Source organism: Vitis riparia, unplaced genomic scaffold (genome assembly GCF_004353265.1).
Source record: "Vitis riparia cultivar Riparia Gloire de Montpellier isolate 1030 unplaced genomic scaffold, EGFV_Vit.rip_1.0 scaffold785_pilon_pilon, whole genome shotgun sequence".
NCBI classification, from domain to species: Eukaryota; Viridiplantae; Streptophyta; class Magnoliopsida; order Vitales; family Vitaceae; genus Vitis; species Vitis riparia.
In genome coordinates this window covers 19,239-40,371 of record NW_023269782.1, presented here as the reverse complement: position 1 = coordinate 40,371, position 21,133 = coordinate 19,239, and the positions used below count along the sequence as shown (strand labels likewise).

At 31.9% G+C, this 21,133-nt stretch overlaps 2 protein-coding genes and 1 long non-coding RNA gene across 3 annotated transcripts; all 3 read left to right on the top strand.

Annotated features, from left to right (window-relative positions):
* Window positions 1-1,571: 1,571 nt before the first annotated feature.
* Window positions 1,572-2,939, top strand: LOC117910601 (glucan endo-1,3-beta-glucosidase, basic isoform-like). Its single transcript, XM_034824700.1, has 2 exons — window positions 1,572-1,715; window positions 1,846-2,939. Exons 1-2 carry the CDS (start codon window positions 1,622-1,624, stop codon window positions 2,787-2,789), a joined length of 1,038 nt encoding a protein of 345 aa, XP_034680591.1. The 5' UTR covers window positions 1,572-1,621; the 3' UTR covers window positions 2,790-2,939.
* A 4,713-nt stretch (window positions 2,940-7,652) lies between these two features.
* Window positions 7,653-16,305, top strand: LOC117910606. The gene is made up of 2 exons (XR_004650712.1): window positions 7,653-8,017; window positions 15,948-16,305. It is a non-coding gene; the product is annotated as an uncharacterized LOC117910606 (long non-coding RNA).
* A 3,129-nt stretch (window positions 16,306-19,434) lies between these two features.
* LOC117910600 (glucan endo-1,3-beta-glucosidase, basic isoform-like) lies at window positions 19,435-20,818 on the top strand. The gene is made up of 2 exons (XM_034824699.1): window positions 19,435-19,562; window positions 19,693-20,818. Exons 1-2 carry the CDS (start codon window positions 19,469-19,471, stop codon window positions 20,634-20,636), a joined length of 1,038 nt encoding a protein of 345 aa, XP_034680590.1. The 5' UTR covers window positions 19,435-19,468; the 3' UTR covers window positions 20,637-20,818.
* The last annotated feature ends 315 nt before the right edge of the window (window positions 20,819-21,133 follow it).

The following is a 21,133-nucleotide window of genomic DNA, read 5'->3' as shown; positions in this document are numbered from 1 at the left end:
CCTCGTTGCTCAAGTCTTTGCTGCCTTACTTTTCTTTATTAATAATATTGAAGATTTACTAAATAAGTATTATTTTTATATTACTCTTTTTTTTTTCCTTTTTGAAAAGGGATAAGAAAATCGAAAGGAAGTGAAACTCATTATTTATGTATATATATAATTAGACAAGAATAAAGATGAAAAAAAAATACCTCGAGAAAAATTTTCAAAACCTGAATCAAGGATCAGGACGCTATTCACTACCCTAATTCATACCACGATTATATATTAAGGTTATTTAATTAAAATGGTTATTAAAAACTCAAATTTAAAAATCTAATCCTTCATTTTTTTGGTCTCATATTGATAAAAATCTTCTTATATTTTCTTATAAAAATATTTTTTAAAATATAATATAAATATTTAAAATAGTCAATGATATTTATATTAAAAATGAGTTAATCTTTAAATAAAAATAAAAATAAATTAATAAATTCATAAACATGAGAATTTTATATTTATAATGCTTTAAAAAATAATATATTATTTATTATTTTATATTCAAATTTTAAAAATTGAATATACAATTGTGACATTAAAAATATTAATAGGAATAATTTTTTTAATTCCTTTATTTTTCATGCCGTGCCGTTTAGTCTAAGTTGGAGTAAATGGAGAGTGGGGACTGTGGGACTAGGATGGGGAAAAATCATTATAAGGGAGGAATAAGTTATTTGACTTTTCATCCCACTACCTCACATCCGCGTACGAACCATGACGTAAGGGTTTGATATTTTCGTGCGGCCCAAAAAGAGCCTAGTGTTTTATATTTACCTTTATTTAAAATGGGTCAGAAACTCATATTAATCCCGATTTAATGTGACCTGAAAGTTGCATTTAAGTATCTTAAGTTGTTGTACATTTGAGCACAGTGCATTTGTTGGTGAATTTAATGTGACCTGAAAGTTGGATTTCAGTATCTTTAAGTTACTTTGAGTAGAGTCAAGAAGTTTTTTTAATATTTTTTTTCAAAAAGGATTAAAAGTATTTTTTAAAAAATTATTTTCAAACACATTTTAAAAGTGTATTTGATACTGATTTAAAAAAATATTTTTATCATTTTTAATACTTAAAAAACAAAATTTTTTAAGTAATAAAAAAAAAAAACTAAAAAACTTCTTAAAATCACTAAAAAAATGTACTCATAAAGTTGGTCTTAGAAGTCGTAAAGTAATTGGGATTCAATGGACCTAGCTAAAAATTGCATTTCCCCTTCCTAAAAGAAGTGAAATCCAGGATAGAGAATTATTAACTTTGATTTATTGGGATTAGAGATTAACTTAGGAAATTTCCTTCAATACGAGGATGTAATGTAGGACTTTTCAAAGGAGAGAAAAGTCTCAGAAAACAGACAGAATGGCACTTAGTAGTGCACGTACAAGCTGGTTGGGGAGGTGGATTTATTTATTTATGTAATCTTCTCTCAAATTTCCATGGAGTGCTTGACTTGCGAGGTGGAGACTAGCATTATCATCACTTAAAATTCTGGGTGCATGCGTCCATCCACTGTCTATAAAAGGGAGCTAAATCTCAGTGTTAATGCATACAACCTAGCTTCTTATTTTTCTCTTTCTTCTCCATCATGGCTATGTTTGATTCCACTGTTAAAAGTTCTTCAAGAATGGCCACACTGCTGCTTGTTTTTGGGCTGCTAATGGCTAGCCTACACTTAACAGGTCTTTCTCTCGACCCTTTCGTCTTGTACGATTAATCATTTTCCCAAAAGTTGGGAGAACTTTGATTAAGTTTTGTATATATGCTTTATTACTGATTCATGACTTTGTACAATTTAATCAAATATTGCAGGTGCCCAAACGGGAGTGTGTTATGGAATGCAGGGTGACAACTTGCCACCGCCAGGAGAAGTTGTAGGTCTCTATAACCAGTACAGCATCCGAAGAATGAGACTCTACGACCCTAACCAAGCTGCTCTCCAAGCCCTTAGAGGCTCCGACATTGAGCTCATGATAGGTGTCCCAAATGATGCTCTTCAAAACATTGCTTCCAGCCAAGCCAATGCCAATTCATGGGTTCAAAACAATATTAAAAACTACGGTAATGTCAGATTCCGATACGTTGCGGTTGGAAATGAAGTAAGCCCTACGGGCTCCACTGCCCAATTTGTTCTCCCTGCCATGAGAAACATTTTCAATGCAATTTCCGCAGCTGGCCTGGGGAACCAAATTAAAGTTTCCACTGCCATTGACACTGGGGTTCTGGGAACATCCTACCCTCCATCACAAGGCGCCTTCAAGCCTGAAGTCACGTCCTTTCTCTACCCCATCATCAGCTTCCTGGTCAACAACCGTGCCCCACTGCTTGTTAACCTGTACCCTTACTTCAGTTACATTGGTAACACCCGGGACATTCGCCTAGATTATGCTCTTTTCACGGCTCCTGGAGTTGTGGTGCAAGATGGACAGCTTGGTTACAGAAATCTTTTTGATGCCGTATTGGATGCTGTTTACTCGGCACTTGAGAAGGCTGGTGGCGGTTCTTTGCAGGTTGTTATTTCAGAGAGTGGTTGGCCATCAGCCGGTGGGACGGCAACCACAGTTGATAATGCAAGGACTTACAACTCCAATTTGATTCAGCATGTCAAGGGTGGGACTCCAAAGAAGCCTGGAGGGCCTATCGAGACTTACGTGTTTGCCATGTTTGATGAGAACAGGAAATCCCCAGAATATGAGAAACACTGGGGGCTCTTTTTACCAAACAAACAGCCTAAATACCCAATCAATTTCAACTAAGAGCCTACAAAATTACTAAGGAATAAAGGCTCTTTTTTTTTCTTGTGTACTAGTTCTACAATAAATAAGGGTTTGTAGCCTCGTGGCAAAATGGGAGGCAAAAATGTTATTTACTTTCTCAAAGACAAAAAACCCATTTGGAGGCGGACATATCTAATAAAATAAGTTATTAGCTACTTCTACTTGAGTAAAATCTTTGTGTGACATTAGAAAATCAAGTAGAAGTCCCAAGTCTTCGGAGCATAAAGAAAGCTGCATTGTGGAAGAAAAGAAAAGAAAATCCCATAATTAGCTTAAATGAAAGATAATGACTTGTACATTTGATGGTATGTATACGTCCATCTCACTGTACAACCCCCAAAGATGTTCCATGACCTATGTTAATCCTTGAATTGTCTCATTTAATGTGGGCTATGGGCCTATGGCGCTCATGTTGAAAAGTCTATAGATTTCAAGTTGTCGCTTACCCATCAGACAAGATTATGATAAGATAGTACACCTATGGCCCGTGATGGAAAGTGGAGGCCCACCAGCTAGGCCATTGCTTGGGTGAAATTTTGGGCCTCGGTATCGAACCAAGTTGGGGGATAAATCAATAGCTAGGCTGGCCAGCTGAGATGGTCCAACTTGGGGGCATGGTTAACTATATATTATCCTAAATAAGGGCTCATGAGTGATGAGCTGCCGCGTGCCGCATGCCGCGTGCCGCATGCCGCATGCCGCATGCCGCATGCCGCATGCCGCATCAAAAAGTGTCATGCAGAGCTTTATATGCTTACTGTAAAAGCGCCTTAGAAAGGCTAGCATGTTTAATAAAATAGTATAGTGCTTTTATCATATATCCTTGTATGCCAATCTCTTCCCTGATTGGCTGATTCCTATCCATATTGATGTGAAGTTGTTTTAGAAATTTCCTCAATTCAGTTTTTGCATATATCTGACTTCATTTGCAGAACATCCATAAAGATGCCATCCAAAAGCTCTCTCACTTGAATGGATAGCAAAGACAAAGACAAGGTGCAAGCATCAGGATTGGCCTCAACAATTCAACAGCGGATTGGAACGAGTGTTGAGCATGTTGTTTCTGGGTCTGCTTCCCCTATTCAATCCTTCAGTGATCTCAAACAAATCATTCTACCTTGGGCCCACCTCTGCATGTCTCCAGTTTGCATGGCCACCTTTGGCATGCAACTTTTGAGCCATGTGTCGTTTGCCTTTTCATCATCTCTGATTTTGAAAATTATTTTCTCCACCCCCATTTTGTGAATATTTTTCTAATTCTGGTTTTGCAAATAACTCATTTCTTCAATTTTTCATTCCTTAGAGTTTTAGGTTACCAAAAATCTCATTTTCAATCAAATTTGCTTCCGTTTTTTCTTCTGACAAGCAATTTTCATAAATTCCATGATTTTTAAAATGTTTTAACATAAGCATTAATTCAATTTTGTAATTTCAAATGATAAAATTTATAGAATTAATTCATGCAAAATAAATTGGGCTTTGGTGGGAGCCTAACATTAGTGAATGTTTTCTCTAAAAATAAATTTAATTGAATTATGATATCCGATGATTTCTCACTCTATTTAGTGGTATGTGTAACATATTTTATGGTCATACTTGTGCACTAACCCCATTTTCTGATAGCGCATTGTCATTTATTGCCAAGGTACGCATCCTCTCTCACTTTGACCATCCTTCATGTATATTTTGGCTTTCAATGTGTGATCATGTTGATATCCATTGATCTCCTTATTAATTGTCATGATTATTTCATCTCATTAGTAGAAACTCGTTTTTAGGGACTTAGTGGAGTGCTACCGTACCTAACTTGTATTTGGGTTTTCAAATATCATTTTTTCCAAAATAATGAGTCACACTTAGGGTTTTCTTTCTTATTTTGTTTATCCTTTAAAAATAAAACAAAAATAAGTGGCTATTCCAAGTTATTTTCTAAAAAATTAAATATTTTTCAAATAAAAAACGAGTTCTCCATCGAGTGGAAACGCATGAGCAAAAATACAAGATCCACATATACACTTTTAAAAATTTGAAAAATTATTTGTAATATTAAATTTTAAAAATTAAATGTTAAGACAAAATTTAGGAAGCACCTTCAAAAATATGAAAAATAACTTATGGGGTTGAAAATCACTTTTTAATATTATCCGGAGAAAAAATTGATCTGTGATTTTTTTTAAAAACTTTCAGATAAAACAATTTGACTAAAATCACCGTCAAAAGGCATTCATTATCTTTTACTAAAATAAAAAAAATTGGATAAATAAAAAATAAACTATTTTAATTGATTTAACAAAGTTAGATTTATCTTTATGTTAATCAATATAAATAAAAACAAAGCGTTAATTTTTTTTTTTCAAAATATAAAAGATTCAATAAATATAAAAATAGATTATTATTTTTTGAAGATAGATTTTAAAATGAAAGAAAAAAATTTATCCTTTGAATTAAAATTTATATTCTTTATCTATTGTGGCTGATTTGTAAAGATTTAAAAAATAAATAAAATTAAAATTTTTTAATTGATTTTTAAGATAAAATTTTAGATTAATTTCGTTCAAATTATTATGAAAAAAAATCTATTGTTATACCAAAATTTATTTTCTTTTATTGCTTAATTTATATAAATTTATAATTTATAAAAATTATATAATTTTTTTGAGAAATAATTAATATGACATATTTTCTTAATAGCGAATATGCAATAAATTATGATGTCATTAAAAGAATAGGAAATCTTTTGCAATGTTGGTTTAAATATTTACCTTTTTTGAAAATGATGATATGTAACCACTTTTCAGATTTACGATTTTGAAATTTGTTATAGTTATTTTATTTTTCAAACTATATTATCTTTTACTATTTATAATTAAGAAATAAAAATTTTGAGTATGAAAACAAATATTATTTTATCTTAAATTGAATAAAGATAAAAATTGTTTGTCTTAATCTTGAATTTTATATTAAAAATTAATTTATATTAATTTTAAAAATAAGAAAATTAATTTTTTATTTTCTATTTTGGTTTGCAATTGGTAATAGAATGATTCAGGTGGTGTTTTTTTTTTTTTTTTACTTAATTTTAAATAGAACTTCAATGTTTAATAGTGCTAAATATTAGGTTGTTTGTTTTTATAGTATTTTATTTCTATCAAGTATTAAAAAGTAAAGAAAAACCAATATGTTATTTTTTCTATTTAGAATATTTTGACTTTTTCTATTTAGTAAAAAATTTATAATAAGTCTTGAAAAAGTAGAAAAACAAACAACCTAAATTCTGAAAACAAATTACTTTCAACAAAATACCAAAAAAACAAACACCCTCTAAATATTAAGATATATATATATATTAATTTTAAAGTTTATTTAATAAAATTATTTTTAAATAAAAATAAAAATATAATATTTTCATTTTAAATTTAATTTTAAAAATAATTTAATATGTAAAGAAATTGTTTATGGTAACATTGTTAAAATCTTGTTTGTTAAAAGTGTTTTTGATAGAAGTTATTTCTTTATGTGATCCTTTTATTCGGTTTAGGTAGATTGGTTAAGTTGATAACTAATCAAGTTTGTCTAATCTGAATAAAAAACAGTTAACTCAAATTCAACCCAATTTGATCTCTAATTTAAGTTACTTAATTTAAGTTCAATCTAACCTTATTTTTCTAAATTTGGATTCAACTCGAGTCAATTGGGTTGGACTACAGTTCTTTGGGTCGTAAGATTCAACTCTCTATATATATATATATATATATATTTATGCAAAAATTTAAATAATAAATAATACAAAATTTCAAGATAACAATAAAAAAACAAAAAAAAACTTATATGTACTTAAAAAAAAGAAGTATATAATATAATTATAATTTGATATTTTTATTTAAAATTAAAAAAAATTATTGATAATAAAATAATATAGATATTATAAAAATATTAAATAAGGATTATGCTCGATATCAAGTCCAACTCCCCAGTCCATCATCTTTCATCCTTTAAAATCCTTAAAAGAACCTATCATCCTCTCACTTTTCTTGCTCCATCATCTTTCATCCTTTAAAATCTTTAAAAGAACCTATCATCCTCTCACTTTTCTTGACAAATTTCTTGTATCATGACCTTGTTTCCGCAGAAACGTCTTTCCTCTCACCTTTCTTGACAAATTTAGACACATATAATTTTTTCCCGTCAAGCAACTTATCAAGCATTAATAGCAGCAGCTTTCTTCCACCACCTTGCAAGAGAGTATATTGCCAAACTTGCAGAAAATGTCTTGAAGGGAAAAAATTATAAGTGTCCAAATGTGTAAGTGAATAATCTGGGTGAAGATTTGACAGAGGATACAATTCGAGGTAAGTTCTCTGAGTTTGGAAAAGTTGGCACTGATGTTATCATGAAGGATGGCAATGGGAAATCCAGAGGGTTTGGTTTTGTATACTTTGAGCTGTGGAGGCCCTCACTGGTGCAATCCTAGGGTCAAAGAAGTCGTTTCTTGGAAGGGCTTAGAAAAAGGCTGAAAGGCAGGATCTTCTAAAACATGAAAATTGCAAGAATCTGTATGCGAAGAATCTTTGATGACGAGGAATAAAATCGGGAAGCAGAGAATATTTTCCAAGAAACATGGAAGCTTCTTGGAATCTTCGCATACACGTCATCATCAATTTTCCAAGAATATTTTTTCCTCACACACGGGTTGGCGTGGGGCGCGTGGTGGTCCTGGCCTGATTATCTGGCTCACTACTACGGGGGCTTTGGGCTCCGATTGGGCTGAAATTGTAAAGCCCAACGATCGACTATAAAAACTAAAGAGTGAGTTTTTTTTTCATGTTTTGCATGCGGGCTATACGCGTACGTTCCGCGTAGAACAGAGTATAAATTCAGAGTTTAGGGTAATGGGTTCGGATTTTGGAGGATGAAAGATGATGGAGTTGGGTGTTGGGGTTTTCCTTTTTGATGGGTGTTGAATGAAGAGTACAGGCATTAGGTTTTTTTGTGTGTGAGGATGATGGGTGAAGGCGGATTTTAGGGTTTTGTATGACGATCTTATTCCATATTAAAATAAAGATGATAGACGAAGACGGTAGAATTTTTCTGTTAGGGTTTCTCGACGATGGGTGAGGACGATAGGATTTTCTATAGTAATTTTTTGGGCATGCTTTAGGATTTTTCAGGAATGGATCGGGCTTGACGCAAGGAAAGGGTTCATGATGGTTGGTGACAAATGTTCTTTGATTTGTCTGTAATTTGTAAAAAAATCAAAATTTTCAAGTTATCTGTTTGTGATTTGTTAAAATTTTTTGAGATATTTGGGCAATGTCTGAGTTTTATTTCTGATATTTGGTTTTGTCTTCATTGGCAGCTATCTGATTACAATCTGTTTGAAGTCGTTGTTAGTGACAAATGTTCTTTGATTTGTTGGTAATTTGTACACAAATTAATATTTTTTGTTTTGTGTTTGTGATTTGTTAAAAAATTTTGGGATATTTGGGCAATGCCTGAGTTTTATTTCTGTGTACTATTACAGTTTCGTCTAAATAAATTGGTGTCATAGATTGGCTACATTGTTACTTTCAGGCACATTTGACACAGTAGAACCCTCCTTTTATAGAAAGTCGGGAGGAGGTTAACAACAATTGTTGAGAAATATCAGGGAACTGATGATCATCCATCCCAACAAATTTCTATGCAAACCCTGTATTTCATAATGAACCCTTTATTAGTGATTTGGGTATTAACATCTGCAGCTTGGTCTATTACTCTCAATGATCCGAGTTTGGTTAGCATGGTGGGATAAGTTTATTTGGAGTGCTAACAGGAGTTGTTTTTTTGGGCTTCCAATTGATGTTGTTTTTGCAGGAAGTGATATGATGTATTATGCAGAATTTGATAAGATTAAGAGTTACATATAATGATGAGTTTCGTTGTTACCTTTTTTTCTTCTTTTTCCTCAATATGGAGCATTTTGTCCCTTGTATGAGTGCTTTTTGTCGGATATCATAAAGCCTAATCAAGGGACGTTTGATTTTTAAAATTCTTTCTTTCATAAAAGAATGGCATAGAGATACTGATTTTTTAAATCATCTCTTCCCTTTAAAGAACAAAATGGAATTGTATTTGAATGCTTTTTTTCGGATATCGTAAAGCCTAATCAAGGGACATTTGATTCTTAGAATTATTTCTTTCATAAAAGAATGACATTATAGATACTGATTTTTTAAATCATCTCTTCCCTTTGAAGAACAAAATGGAATTTAGGTTTTTTTGTATTTGAACTTAATTTTTGTTATTTGAAAGATTGATTTGATAAGTGTTCATTTACAATAGCTTGTATTTGAACAAAATGACATTATAGATACTGATTTGAAATAAGAATAAGTGGAGTTATGTGGTAACAAATTCTTATTTATTTATTTTCTATTGAATATCATGTTTTTGGGGCTGTTACATTTATGTCTCTGAGCACTCTTCTTTATGACATGGACATCAATTTGCCTCAACTCAATTTTTTTGATTTCTGGTTTCATAAGAAAGGGTCAGAGTGAGGACATTAAAACAGGTCAGTTTTTTTAATTTATTTTGTTAATTTTTAAATAAAAACATGGCTAATATAGTTGTCTAGCTCACAAATTGAAGTGCTTTTACTATTCTTTGGGATACCAAGGTTTGATTTGTGAAAACCTTAACTATGAGGTTTTTGGAAATAAATAAATAAATACTTGTCTATGAAGAGCTTATTTTTTTCTCTCACTTTCCTTTGGATTACCAAGGTTTGGTTTGTGAAGATTTTGTCTATGAGGTTTTGGTAAATAAATAAGTAAAAATGTATGTGGGGTTTGCACTGTGGTGTATATGTAAAAAGTGGTATCTTGCCTGGGAATTGTATATTGACTTGGTCATGTGCCATTTGTATTTTAGGCAGCTTGTGTTTTGTTCAAGAATTCTTTGATCAATTTGTTATGTTATTATTGCTTCCTTTTCCCACTAATGCCTAGAGAACTTTTTGTTGGTAGGTAAATTTTTGTCTCCATTGAGACTTGAACTTAAAACCTCCCATAAACCCTCTCCAACCCTTTAGCACTTGAGCTAGACTTCAAGGGCCCACTGATGCCCAAAGAAGTACAATTGGATTTTTATAATTCATCTATGCTTCTTACTTGCTTTCATGGTGTGTTGAAGCGCTCTAGTTATTGATTAATTAAATATTCCAAGCAAAGCATTGAAATTTTTTTGCTTGAGTATAAATAAGTTTGGAAGCTTATGAATTGTGGCTTTACTTCTTGGTTCAGATTCTCAAGTTCTATGGCCATCCGTTTTGAGTTTGCAAGTTTGGTAGTATACCAATCCATTTGTCTCCATTTCAACAATTATGCATTTTTTTTTCTTTTTATCAAGACAATCCAAAAGACATGAAAATGATTGCTATTTTAACCTTTTGATTTACATATTGAAAGCCAATCAAGTTGAATAATGTTGAGAGGAATGCCCTAGTAGAGGCCCAAAAAGATGAATAGAAGTAGACTAGGTCCCATATCGTTTGAAAAGTCATCCATTTGTCCTTAGAGATCCTTGTATTTTTTATCTAGGACAACCCTAGGATGGTTGTCTAGCATCAAATAGGTGGGTTAGGGTTTTTATCTTTTAGGGTTTAAGGAGAGGAATAAGAGATAAAGTTTATGACAACAACATAAAAGAAAAAAAAAAATAGAGAACTAAGATAAAAAGAAGGGGTAGAACTTTAGAGTTGCACTCAGGACTTCTAGGAGACTCCATAAGAAAACATAGTATTATGAATCATCAATCAATTAATACTTTGGTTTACATTAATTAGCCTTATTTATAGACATATCTAAGAAATCCAAAGTGTATTAGGATTTTAACAACCTATTATGACTCTAATTCTAATTCTCCTATAACCTAATTATGATTCTAATAATTGACCACTCCTAATTTAACTCCAACAAATACTAATCCTAATTTAATTCAAAGTAATACTAGTCTTACTTAAATTGCAACAAATCTATATTAGAGATTCATCCTCATCAATTTCTTTGTTACCATACTGTCCAAATAAATGTAAGATTAACAATCTTTCATCCCTTAGCAATCTTTCTTGTATACCTGAGATGTTGTACAACACCATAGGAGGATATGTCTATATTTCTCTATAGATAATTATTTTTTTTATTATGAGTATTAGTTATATTATTATGAGGTTTGGTTCAATAAGGTTGTTGATAGCCTTTGATGTGATTTTAATATATATATATATATATATATATATTTTTAGATTTTAGAATATCATCTTTCAAACATGGAAGCGCTCTGTGTGTGGAACTTTTCAGGAAATTTACTATGTGGGTAGGGTTCTTTAACAAATAAGTGAAGGAACCTAAGCAAATTAGGATCAGAAGTGGGACGGTGTTGATGTATGTCACTTTAGCAGGTGCAGGTCCGACTTTGGCAGATGATGTATGTCACTTTAGCACATGGTTCAAAATATCGGCTGAGTCTGATATGACTTGGCCGAGTCGTATTTGATTTGAACCTTTCCGCGTCGAGTCCGATACCCGGTACCATCTTCAACAGAGACCCAACTAAGAATCGGTTAAACTTGGTCGCCTCGGTTGAGATTCTGAGTGAACTTGGTCGAAATTATGAGTTCAATCGTTTAAGATCTAAATATTCTTAGATTAAACCAAATTTTTTTTCCCTTTCAAATCACAACAAAAGGCAACCAAAACTGAGAAATCTTTAATAAATATGAGAGATTCTCTTAAAAATAATTTTTTTTTTCAAGACCCATAGCCGTGAAGGATAAGAAGAAGAAGAAAGAAAGCTTTGTGTCGGTGATGTAGTCGTGGTGACCAACCGGTGAGAAACATCAATTTCTTTTATTGATGATGATCTTTGCATGTTGGTGTTGCCTTTCCTTGCTCGATCTCCATAGTGTTGTTTGGCTGTGTACTATAGAGAGGCTTTTGCTTCTGCAAACCGGGTATCACGTGGTGTGAATAAGGGATGTTTGGGATTGAGAATTTAAGAAAAGGGCTTAATGCATTGTTTTATATAAAAATGATTTATTATTTCAAATGTTTATGTATTTGCATCATTTTACCTTATATGCCAACGGTATTTCGAATTGGAAATTTGAAAATTAGTATTTTATATATTAAATATGGTATGATTGACTTTAATTTAGGTAACATATTATTTTACATGGTAATGGTATTATATAAGGTGTATTATTTTATATGTTAATTTATTATTAATAATTTAAGAAATTATTTCATTTATTATTATGTTAATGATTTATTATTAAGTTTATTAGTTTTGTTAATTCATTTAATTATATTAAAAATAATTTTTATAATTTTTTGAACTTTTAAGTATCTTGTTTTGTGTATAGCCCGATACCGAACCGAGACGCCATATGCCTCAGAACCCTCTCAGTCAACGACTGATACTGCGATTTTGGACCATGCTTTAGCAGCTGCATTTATATCAGACCTGCACCTGCTGAAGTGAGATCCATACATAACCCAGATAAGTGGCATACATAAAGACTGTAGTGTTGACCTTGCATCAATCAGTCTTTTCTTTTCCTCATATTTGGCTGAAACTGTGTGCACTTTTTTGTCATTCTAGAAAATGTTGGTAGAGCATATGATTTTAGACTATTTCTAACAGAATCCATCTTTCATGGTTAATTCTTCTGTTCAGACTTGGTTCATCTGGGTTCCTGTAATGGTATGCAGGCCAGGTTAAATTTTTGCTTCTTCTTTGGTATTCATTCTTTCTGTTTACCAAGCATGTTTTCATGTAATTTTTTTAGTCTTTAATTTTGAGAAACTGGTACATATTTTCAAAGTACTTCAGAAAGGATTTGATAGATTGGTAAACTTTTTTCAAGCCATCTGATTTTCATGTTGTATTTGATATTTTCAAAGTATATCAGAAAGGATTTGATGGATTGGTAAACTTTTTCAAGCCATCTGATTTTTATGTTGTATTTGAGTTATATCCATGAGTAGGAGAAAGAATAGCAGCGTTGGATTTGCGTTAATTCTGCAGATGCCTGATGGGTTTCCTTGTGTGATAATTCTACTTTCTATTGTTTTGTTTCTATTTGGGGATTTCTTGGTAGGCATGGTTAAATTTCTTATTAAATTGTATAAGTCGAATGCACTATAGAAATCCCTTCAATTTGTAATCGCTGTCATTATGGTGTGGGCTGTAGCATTGAGATTTACCTATGTATTTGTAGGTTTTGAATGGGGACTATTTGTTGCATGCTGAGTGATGGTGGTATTTTCACGATTTTGGATTCATCATGTGTTTTGGGCTGATGATTATTTTGGTTTCTGCAGGAAATAATATGATGTGGGATGTGGGGTTGATGTGATGGTGGTATTTCCATGATTTTGGAGTCATTATGTGTTTTGGGCTGATAATTGTTTAGGTTTCATCAGGAAATAATATGATGTGGGATGTAGGGTTGATGCATATAATATAAATTGATTTTTCATATAAATTGATGCATATAATATAAATTGCCTTAATATGAATTATTTTCTCCCGGCACATGGATATGAACACACTTTCTTTACAAGGTCTATTTGAAAGATGTATGATTTTTGAAATATATGTCCAACAAACTATGATTTGAAGGTGTTCGATTTTTAAGTATTGCTCCCACAAAATAATTGTATATCATTTAATATATTGTAATTGAACTTAAGTATTTGTTGTCTTAAAGATTGGTTTTGTTGAGTGTTTAGTTGTACGGCTTGTTTGGTTGCTTATATTGATCATTATGACCTTGCTTCTTGGGATTGTAGTTTAATTGGTCTGAGCAATGCCCTTGCAATGCGGAAGTTGCGGGTTTGAGCCCCGTCAATCTCAACTTAATCCAAATGACAGGGTTGGGTAAAATGTTATGGGAGTTTTTATCTTTTGAAATTTTCTTTCTCTTATTCATTTTTCCTCTTTTTATATAACTTTGCTTGATTTCATTCTTATCTTGGGAGGGCAATGTATTTTTGTTGTTTGAAAATTTCGGTTTTCTCTTATTTATTTTTCCTTGTTTCACAAAGCTTGGCTTGATTTCATTGATATCTAGGGAGGCTGTATATTTCTACTCTTTTACAGCTATATGGGCATGACTAAGGATTTCATGTTTTCTTGCACTTCCCTTTGTACCCAGGTTCTAATAAAAATAAATAAATAAAAAGCTTGTTCATAAGGCAGTTTGTGGCTTAGAAATCATAGAAAGTGGTCTATATTGAATCATTGATATGGTTAAGAACTTTTCTCATGTGCTATTGTAGTTTAGGCAGTTTGAGTTGTAGAATTTATTTATTAGTATTTTAACAATTGTATGCTTGTTAAGGTGCAAACGAAAGTATGACTTTTTTTTGTAACTGTTTTCGAAAACAATTCTAAAAAATGGTTTTTGATGTTTTGTAGAACAAAAGTCTGTTTGGAAACTAAAAATGTTTTAACATGCTTTTAATATTTTTAAATATGTTTTAAAAGTATTTTTATATCTAGTGCGTTAACTTTATTCATTACCTGTTTGTATAATTATTTTTTAAAACAACCCTAAAAAAACAACTGAAAACAATTAAAGGATGTTCTTTAAAAACATCAAACATAAAATAGAAAACAGCTTTCTGGTTGTTAAATGTATTTTCTTATTTTTTAAATTCTGGAGAATCGAAAACTATTCTTAAAAACAATTGCCAAATAGGCCCTATGGTTTTGCTTTTTCTCTCACCTTCTAGTTTTAGAGTTAAAATCTCAAATTGTATTTGGAAATTTGTGTTCTATTACAAACATCTTTTTTGGAAATGCTTTGTCTTTGATGGTGGATTTGTCTCACCCTCAACAATTTGTCATCCCTTGGCAATCTCTGTTGTATCCTTTGTGCAACAAGAGAAAAAAATATGTGTGAATAATTTTTTGCTGAGGAGTTGTGGTTCCTACAATAATGAGTTATATTATGAGGTTGGGTTCAATGAGGTTGTGGGCAGTCTTAAAATGCGACTGCATTTTTATTTTGCTTTGATTGAGCTTGGTCTGTTGAGCTGAAACTCAATTTTCTATTGTAGCTTGGTGACTTACTCTGTAGGGAATAAAAATGACGAACAAGGTTCCCACCAGGATTCCTCTTATGTAAACTATGCCCATGAATTAATATTCAAATTGACCACAAAAGAAGGGGGAAAAAAGAAGCACTAATGCACAATGGTAGAGCCAGCTATACTACTGTTATCCACTACATTAGGATTTTGGTTAGATTTGCATGTTGTGCAAGGATGTCCATCATTTTTAATCAATAGACATGTTTCAGATACAGAAAAAGAAAAACCCTCCTAGTTTATGTAAGGATGGTGGTATAGAATTGTTTAGGGTGCTAACAAAACTGTTTGTTTTTTGACTTATTGTTTTTGTGGTTTTTCGAAGAAATAGTATGATGGGGGGCCATGGGGTTTAATAAGTTCAGAGCTACAGAATATAAAATGTGTGTTTTTTCTTTTTCTTATTTTGCCTTAAATGTGAATTTGGCGATTGATTTAATCAGTGTTTGTTTTCAACAGCCTTAATGTGTGAATATTTCTCTCATTTTATATTGAGATGTCATAATACTAAATAGGAGAGATGAATTCATTTAGTCCTAAGAAAGGATCTTGTTATTTTGTTACAGAGTTTTTCAGGAAACTGGCATTTGAATTATGTTTTTTGGGTTCAATTTCTTTGTATGAGACCTTGTCTACTTGTGAGTCTTTAAAGAGTGCAGAATTTGAATATATCAGCAGCCATGATGCTTCTGCAGTTAATTCTATGGAGAGGAAGATAGGTACCAGTCTCCCAAGTTTGAGAGCATGTGGAAATAACCGGTTTCTTCTAACAAATTTCTAACTTTTCTAACCCACTTCATTTGGCTACTCTGGATGGGCTTTTCTCCTTGGCTGTTTTGTTTGATAGTAGGCATGTTTATCATACAGATTTATTTCTTTCATTAAACTACTGGTAATTAAAATGTTGTCCATGACATCTTGCTTATCTTTTTGTGGCTGCAAATATTAGAATATATTCTTGTGGCCTTACTAATTTAGTTTCTGTAATTTTGATCTCAAGGAATATCTACAAGGGAGATCTTGCGGTGGAAACAATTTACAAGATTGTGAAGGTTGATCTTGCGGTCGAAATTGAGTGCAGCAAAGGGCATGGTTAACTATATATCATCCTAAATAAGGGCTCATGAGTGCTGAGCTGCCGCGTGCCGCATGCCGCATGAAAAAGTGTCATGCAGAGGTTTATATGCTTACTGTAAAAGCGCCTTAGAAAGGCTAGCATGTTTAATAAAATAGTACAGTGCTTTTATCATATATCCTTATATGCCAATCTCTTCCCTGATTGGCTGATTCCTATCCATATTGATGTGAAGTTGTTTTAGAAATTTCCTTAATTCAGTTTTTGCATATATCTGACTTCATATGGAGACATTTAACACCTTCCCATTTTTATTTTTACTTTTTTGAGCCCAAGTCTACTCTATATATATACCAATTATTTGAAATATTTAAGGATTAATAGGTTAAAAATGGATGAAAAGATCTTAAATTTATAAAATTAATCTCTTTAATTCTTGAACTTGAAGTGTAACCCAATTTTAACATAAATACCTTGAAACACTTTTATTATTTATATATGTATTTTAATTTTATGAGAAAATATAAGGATATTTTTGTCCCAAATAAATAATTTTTAGGTTAAAAAATGATGAAAGAATAGTTTTACAAAGCAGGAAAGATTTCATTATTGATTATCCCAAGATTTAACATGATAAGTAAAATATGAACTTACAAGATTTTTTAACTTGTCTACCACGTAGCTTTCTTGCAAGTGTTGATTTTTTGTCTCAGAGTCATGCTTAAGTGCTATTTTTATTTTTAATATCAAGTTTTGTGTGGTAGGTAGATTTGATAATTATTTTTAAAATAAGTTTTAAAATTTATTATTTAATATTTTATAAAACAAAAATTTATTTAAAATCATAGAATATTTTTTAAGCTGTTGTTAATACTTTTAAATATAATTTGGAAATATTTTTTTATATTTAATTAATATTTTATTTTTAATCATTTAACGTAATTATATAATTACTTTTAAAATAATTTTTAAAAAATAAGTAAAAACAATTAAAAGTAACTAAAAAATATACCTCAAAATATTATATTTTATATTTTTAAGAACAAAAAATAAATAATAATTTTCTAGTTGTAAAATATGTTTTTACTGTTTTTTTTTATAAAAAAAATAAAAATTATTCTTAAAAAAAGTTGTGAAACATAAACTTAAAAACCAAAACTTTGGCGCATTTCTAAATCTTTTTTATATTTCATTCTAATTTAAATTATTCCACCCCATAATTCGAAAAGAACCAATTTTATTGTTACTCATCTAAATATCAATATTTAAGAACTTTCTAATAAAATCATCCTTATCCGGAAATCAAATTGGGTTTTGGAGTTTTATTTGTCAGTTGTCACACCATGATTTGCGCTCGTCACCAAGTGCAGCCAATTGGGTCAAGTCCCACTCCAAGCCTATCAAGATAGACTAAGTCATTGAACCAATTGTAATTTGATAAATTTATGATACCCACTTCTTAAAGCTTCAAATTTCCACATACCATCACTCAAATCCAACGGCCTGGAAAATGTTTTCCATCAACTCCCATTGTTTGCTAAGAGTGGACAAGGGGAATTTCCACATGGATAGTGACTTCTTGTGCCGCCCATGTGCAAATTAATTGTCCATTGTGTTTTAGGCATATTAACCGTGGATATAAAATATCAATAATTTTGTTTGAAATAGGGGCAATGATTGGTTTGGCAATTGGCATTTTATGTGGCTAATGTTTTGGTCTTGGTCATCACCCTCTTCCACACTTGCATTTAGGAACCTCGATGCTCAAGTCTTTGCTGCCTTACTTTTCTTTATTAATAATATTGAAGATTTACTAAATAAGTATTATTTTTATATAACTCTTTTTTCTTTTCTTTTCTTTTTGAAAAGGAATAAGAAAATGGAAGGGAAGTGAGACTCATTATTTATATATATAATTAGACAAAAATAAAAATGAAAAAAAAATCCCTCGAGAAAAATTTTCAAAACCTAAATCAAGGACGAGGATGCTATTCGCTACCCAAATTCATACCATGATTATATATTAGGATTATTTAATTAAAATGAGTTATTAAAAACTCAAATTTAAAAATTTAATCATTTATTTTTTTGTCTCATATTGATAAAAATCTTTTTATATTTTCTTTAAAAATATTTTTTTTTAAATATAATATAAATACTTGAAATAGTTAATGATATTTATGTTAAAAATAAGTTAATCTTCAAATAAAATTATGAAAAAAAATAAATTTATAAACATGGGAAGTATTTCATCATTTTAATAAATTATTTCTATGTATTATTATTATTAGGTAATTTTATATTTATAATGCTTTAAAAAATAATATATTATATATTATTTTATATTCAAAATTTAAAAATTGAATATACAATTGTGACATTAAAAATATTAATAGGAGTAAATTTTTTAATTCCTTTATTTTTCATGTCGTGCCGTGCCGTTTAGTCTAAGTTGGAGTAGACGGAGAGTGGGACTCGGATGGGGAAAAATCATCAAAAGGGAGTTGTTTACATCAGAACCAGAAAGATCTCGAATTAAGTTATTTGACTATTCATCCCACTACCTCACATCCGCGTACGAAACATGATGTAAGGGTCTGATATTTTCGTGCGGCCCAAAAGGAGCCTAGTGTTTTATATTTACCTTTATTTAAAGTGGGTTAGAAACTCAGATTAATCCCGATTTAATGTGACCTGGAAGTTGCATTTAAGTATCTTAAGTTGCTGTACATTTGAGCACAGTGCATTTGATGGTGAATTTAATGTGACCTGAAAGTTGCAATCTTTAAGTTATTGTGATTTTAAAAAGTGTTTTTAATATTTTTAATAACTTTTAAAAAAAAATTAAAATTATTTTTTAAAATTATTGTCAAACATATTTTAAGAATGCATTTAACAGTAATTTTAAAAAGTATTTTTTATCATTTTTAACACTTAAAAAATAAAAAATTTTAAATACTAGAAAAATTAAAAACACTTCTTAAAATCATTATATAAAACATACTCTTAAAGTTCGTAGTAGAAGCTCTAAAGTAATTGGGATTCAATGGACCTAGCTAAAAATTGCATTTCCCCTTCCTAAAAGAAGTGAAATCCAGAGGATAGAGAATTATTAACTTCGATTTATTGGGATTAGAGATTAACTTAGGAAATTTCCTTCAATATGAGGATGTAATGTAGGACTTTTCAAAGGGGAGAAAAGTCTCAGAAAACAGACAGAATGGCACTTAGTAGTGCACGTACAAGCTGGTTGGGGAGGTGGATTTATTTATTTATGGAATCTTCTCTCAAATTTCCATGGAGTGCTTGACTTGCGAGGTGAAGACTAGCATTATCATCGCTTAAAATTCTGGGTGCATGCGTCCATCCACTGTCTATAAAAGGGAGCTAAATCTCAGTGTTAATGCATACAACCTAGCTTCTTATTTTTCTCTTTCTTCTCCATCATGGCTATGTTTGATTCCACTGTTAAAAGTTCTTCAAGAATGGCCACACTGCTGCTTGTTTTTGGGCTGCTAATGGCTAGCCTACACTTAACAGGTCTTTCTCTCGACCCTTTCGTCTTGTACGATTAATCATTTTCCCAAAAGTTGGGAGAACTTTGATTAAGTTTTGTATATATGCTTTATTACTGATTCACGACTTTGTACAATTTTATCAAATATTGCAGGTGCCCAAACGGGAGTGTGTTATGGAATGCAGGGTGACAACTTGCCACCGCCAGGGCAAGTTGTAGGTCTCTATAACCAGTACAGCATCCGAAGAATGAGACTCTACGACCCTAACCAAGCTGCTCTCCAAGCCCTTAGAGGCTCCAACATTGAGCTCATGATAGGTGTCCCAAATGATGCTCTTCAAAACATTGCTTCCAGCCAAGGCAATGCCAATTCATGGGTTCAAAACAATATTAAAAACTACGGTAATGTCAGATTCCGATACGTTGCGGTTGGAAATGAAGTAAGCCCTACGGGCCCCACTGCCCAATTTGTTCTCCCTGCCATGAGAAACATTTTCAATGCAATTTCCGCAGCTGGCCTGGGGAACCAAATTAAAGTTTCCACTGCCATTGACACTCGGGTTCTGGGAACATCCTACCCTCCATCAAAAGGCGCCTTCAAGCCTGAAGTCACGTCCTTTCTCAACCCCATCATCAGCTTCCTGGTCAACAACCGTGCCCCACTGCTTGTTAACCTGTACCCTTACTTCAGTTACATTGGTAACACCCGGGACATTCGCCTAGATTATGCTCTTTTCAAGGCTCCTGGAGTTGTGGTGCAAGATGGACAGCTTGGTTACAGAAATCTTTTTGATGCCATATTGGATGCTGTTTACTCGGCACTTGAGAGGGCTGGTGGCGGTTCTTTGCAGGTTGTTATTTCAGAGAGTGGTTGGCCATCAGCCGGTGGGACGGCAACCACAGTTGATAATGCAAAGACTTACAACTCCAATTTGATTCAGCATGTCAAGGGTGGGACTCCAAAGAAGCCTGGAGGGCCTATCGAGACTTACGTGTTTGCCATGTTTGATGAGAACAGGAAATCCCCAGAATATGAGAAACACTGGGGGCTCTTTTCACCAAACAAACAGCCTAAATACCCAATCAATTTCAACTAATTAAGAGCCTACAAAATTACTAAGGAATAAAGGCTCTTTTTTTTTTTCTTGTGTACTAGTTCTACAATAAATAAGGGTTTGTAGCCTCGTGGCAAAATGGGAGGCAAAAATGTTATTTACTTTCTCTAAGACAAAAAACCCATTTGGAGGCGGACATATCTAATAAAAGAAGTTATTATCTACTTCTACTTGAGTAAAATCTTTGTGTAACATTAGAAAATCAAGTAGAAGTCCCGAGTCGTCGCAGCACAAAGAAAGCTGCATTGTGGAAGAAAATAAAATAAAATCCCATAATTATCTTAAATGAAAGATAATGACTTGTACATTTGATGGTATGTACACGTCCATCTCACTGTACAACCCCCAAATATGTTCCATGACCTATGTTTATCCTTGAATTGTCTCATTTGCACGTGGGCTATGGCCCTATGGCGCTAATGTTGAAAAGTCTATAGATTTCAAGTTGTCGCTTACCCATCAGACAAAATTATGATAAG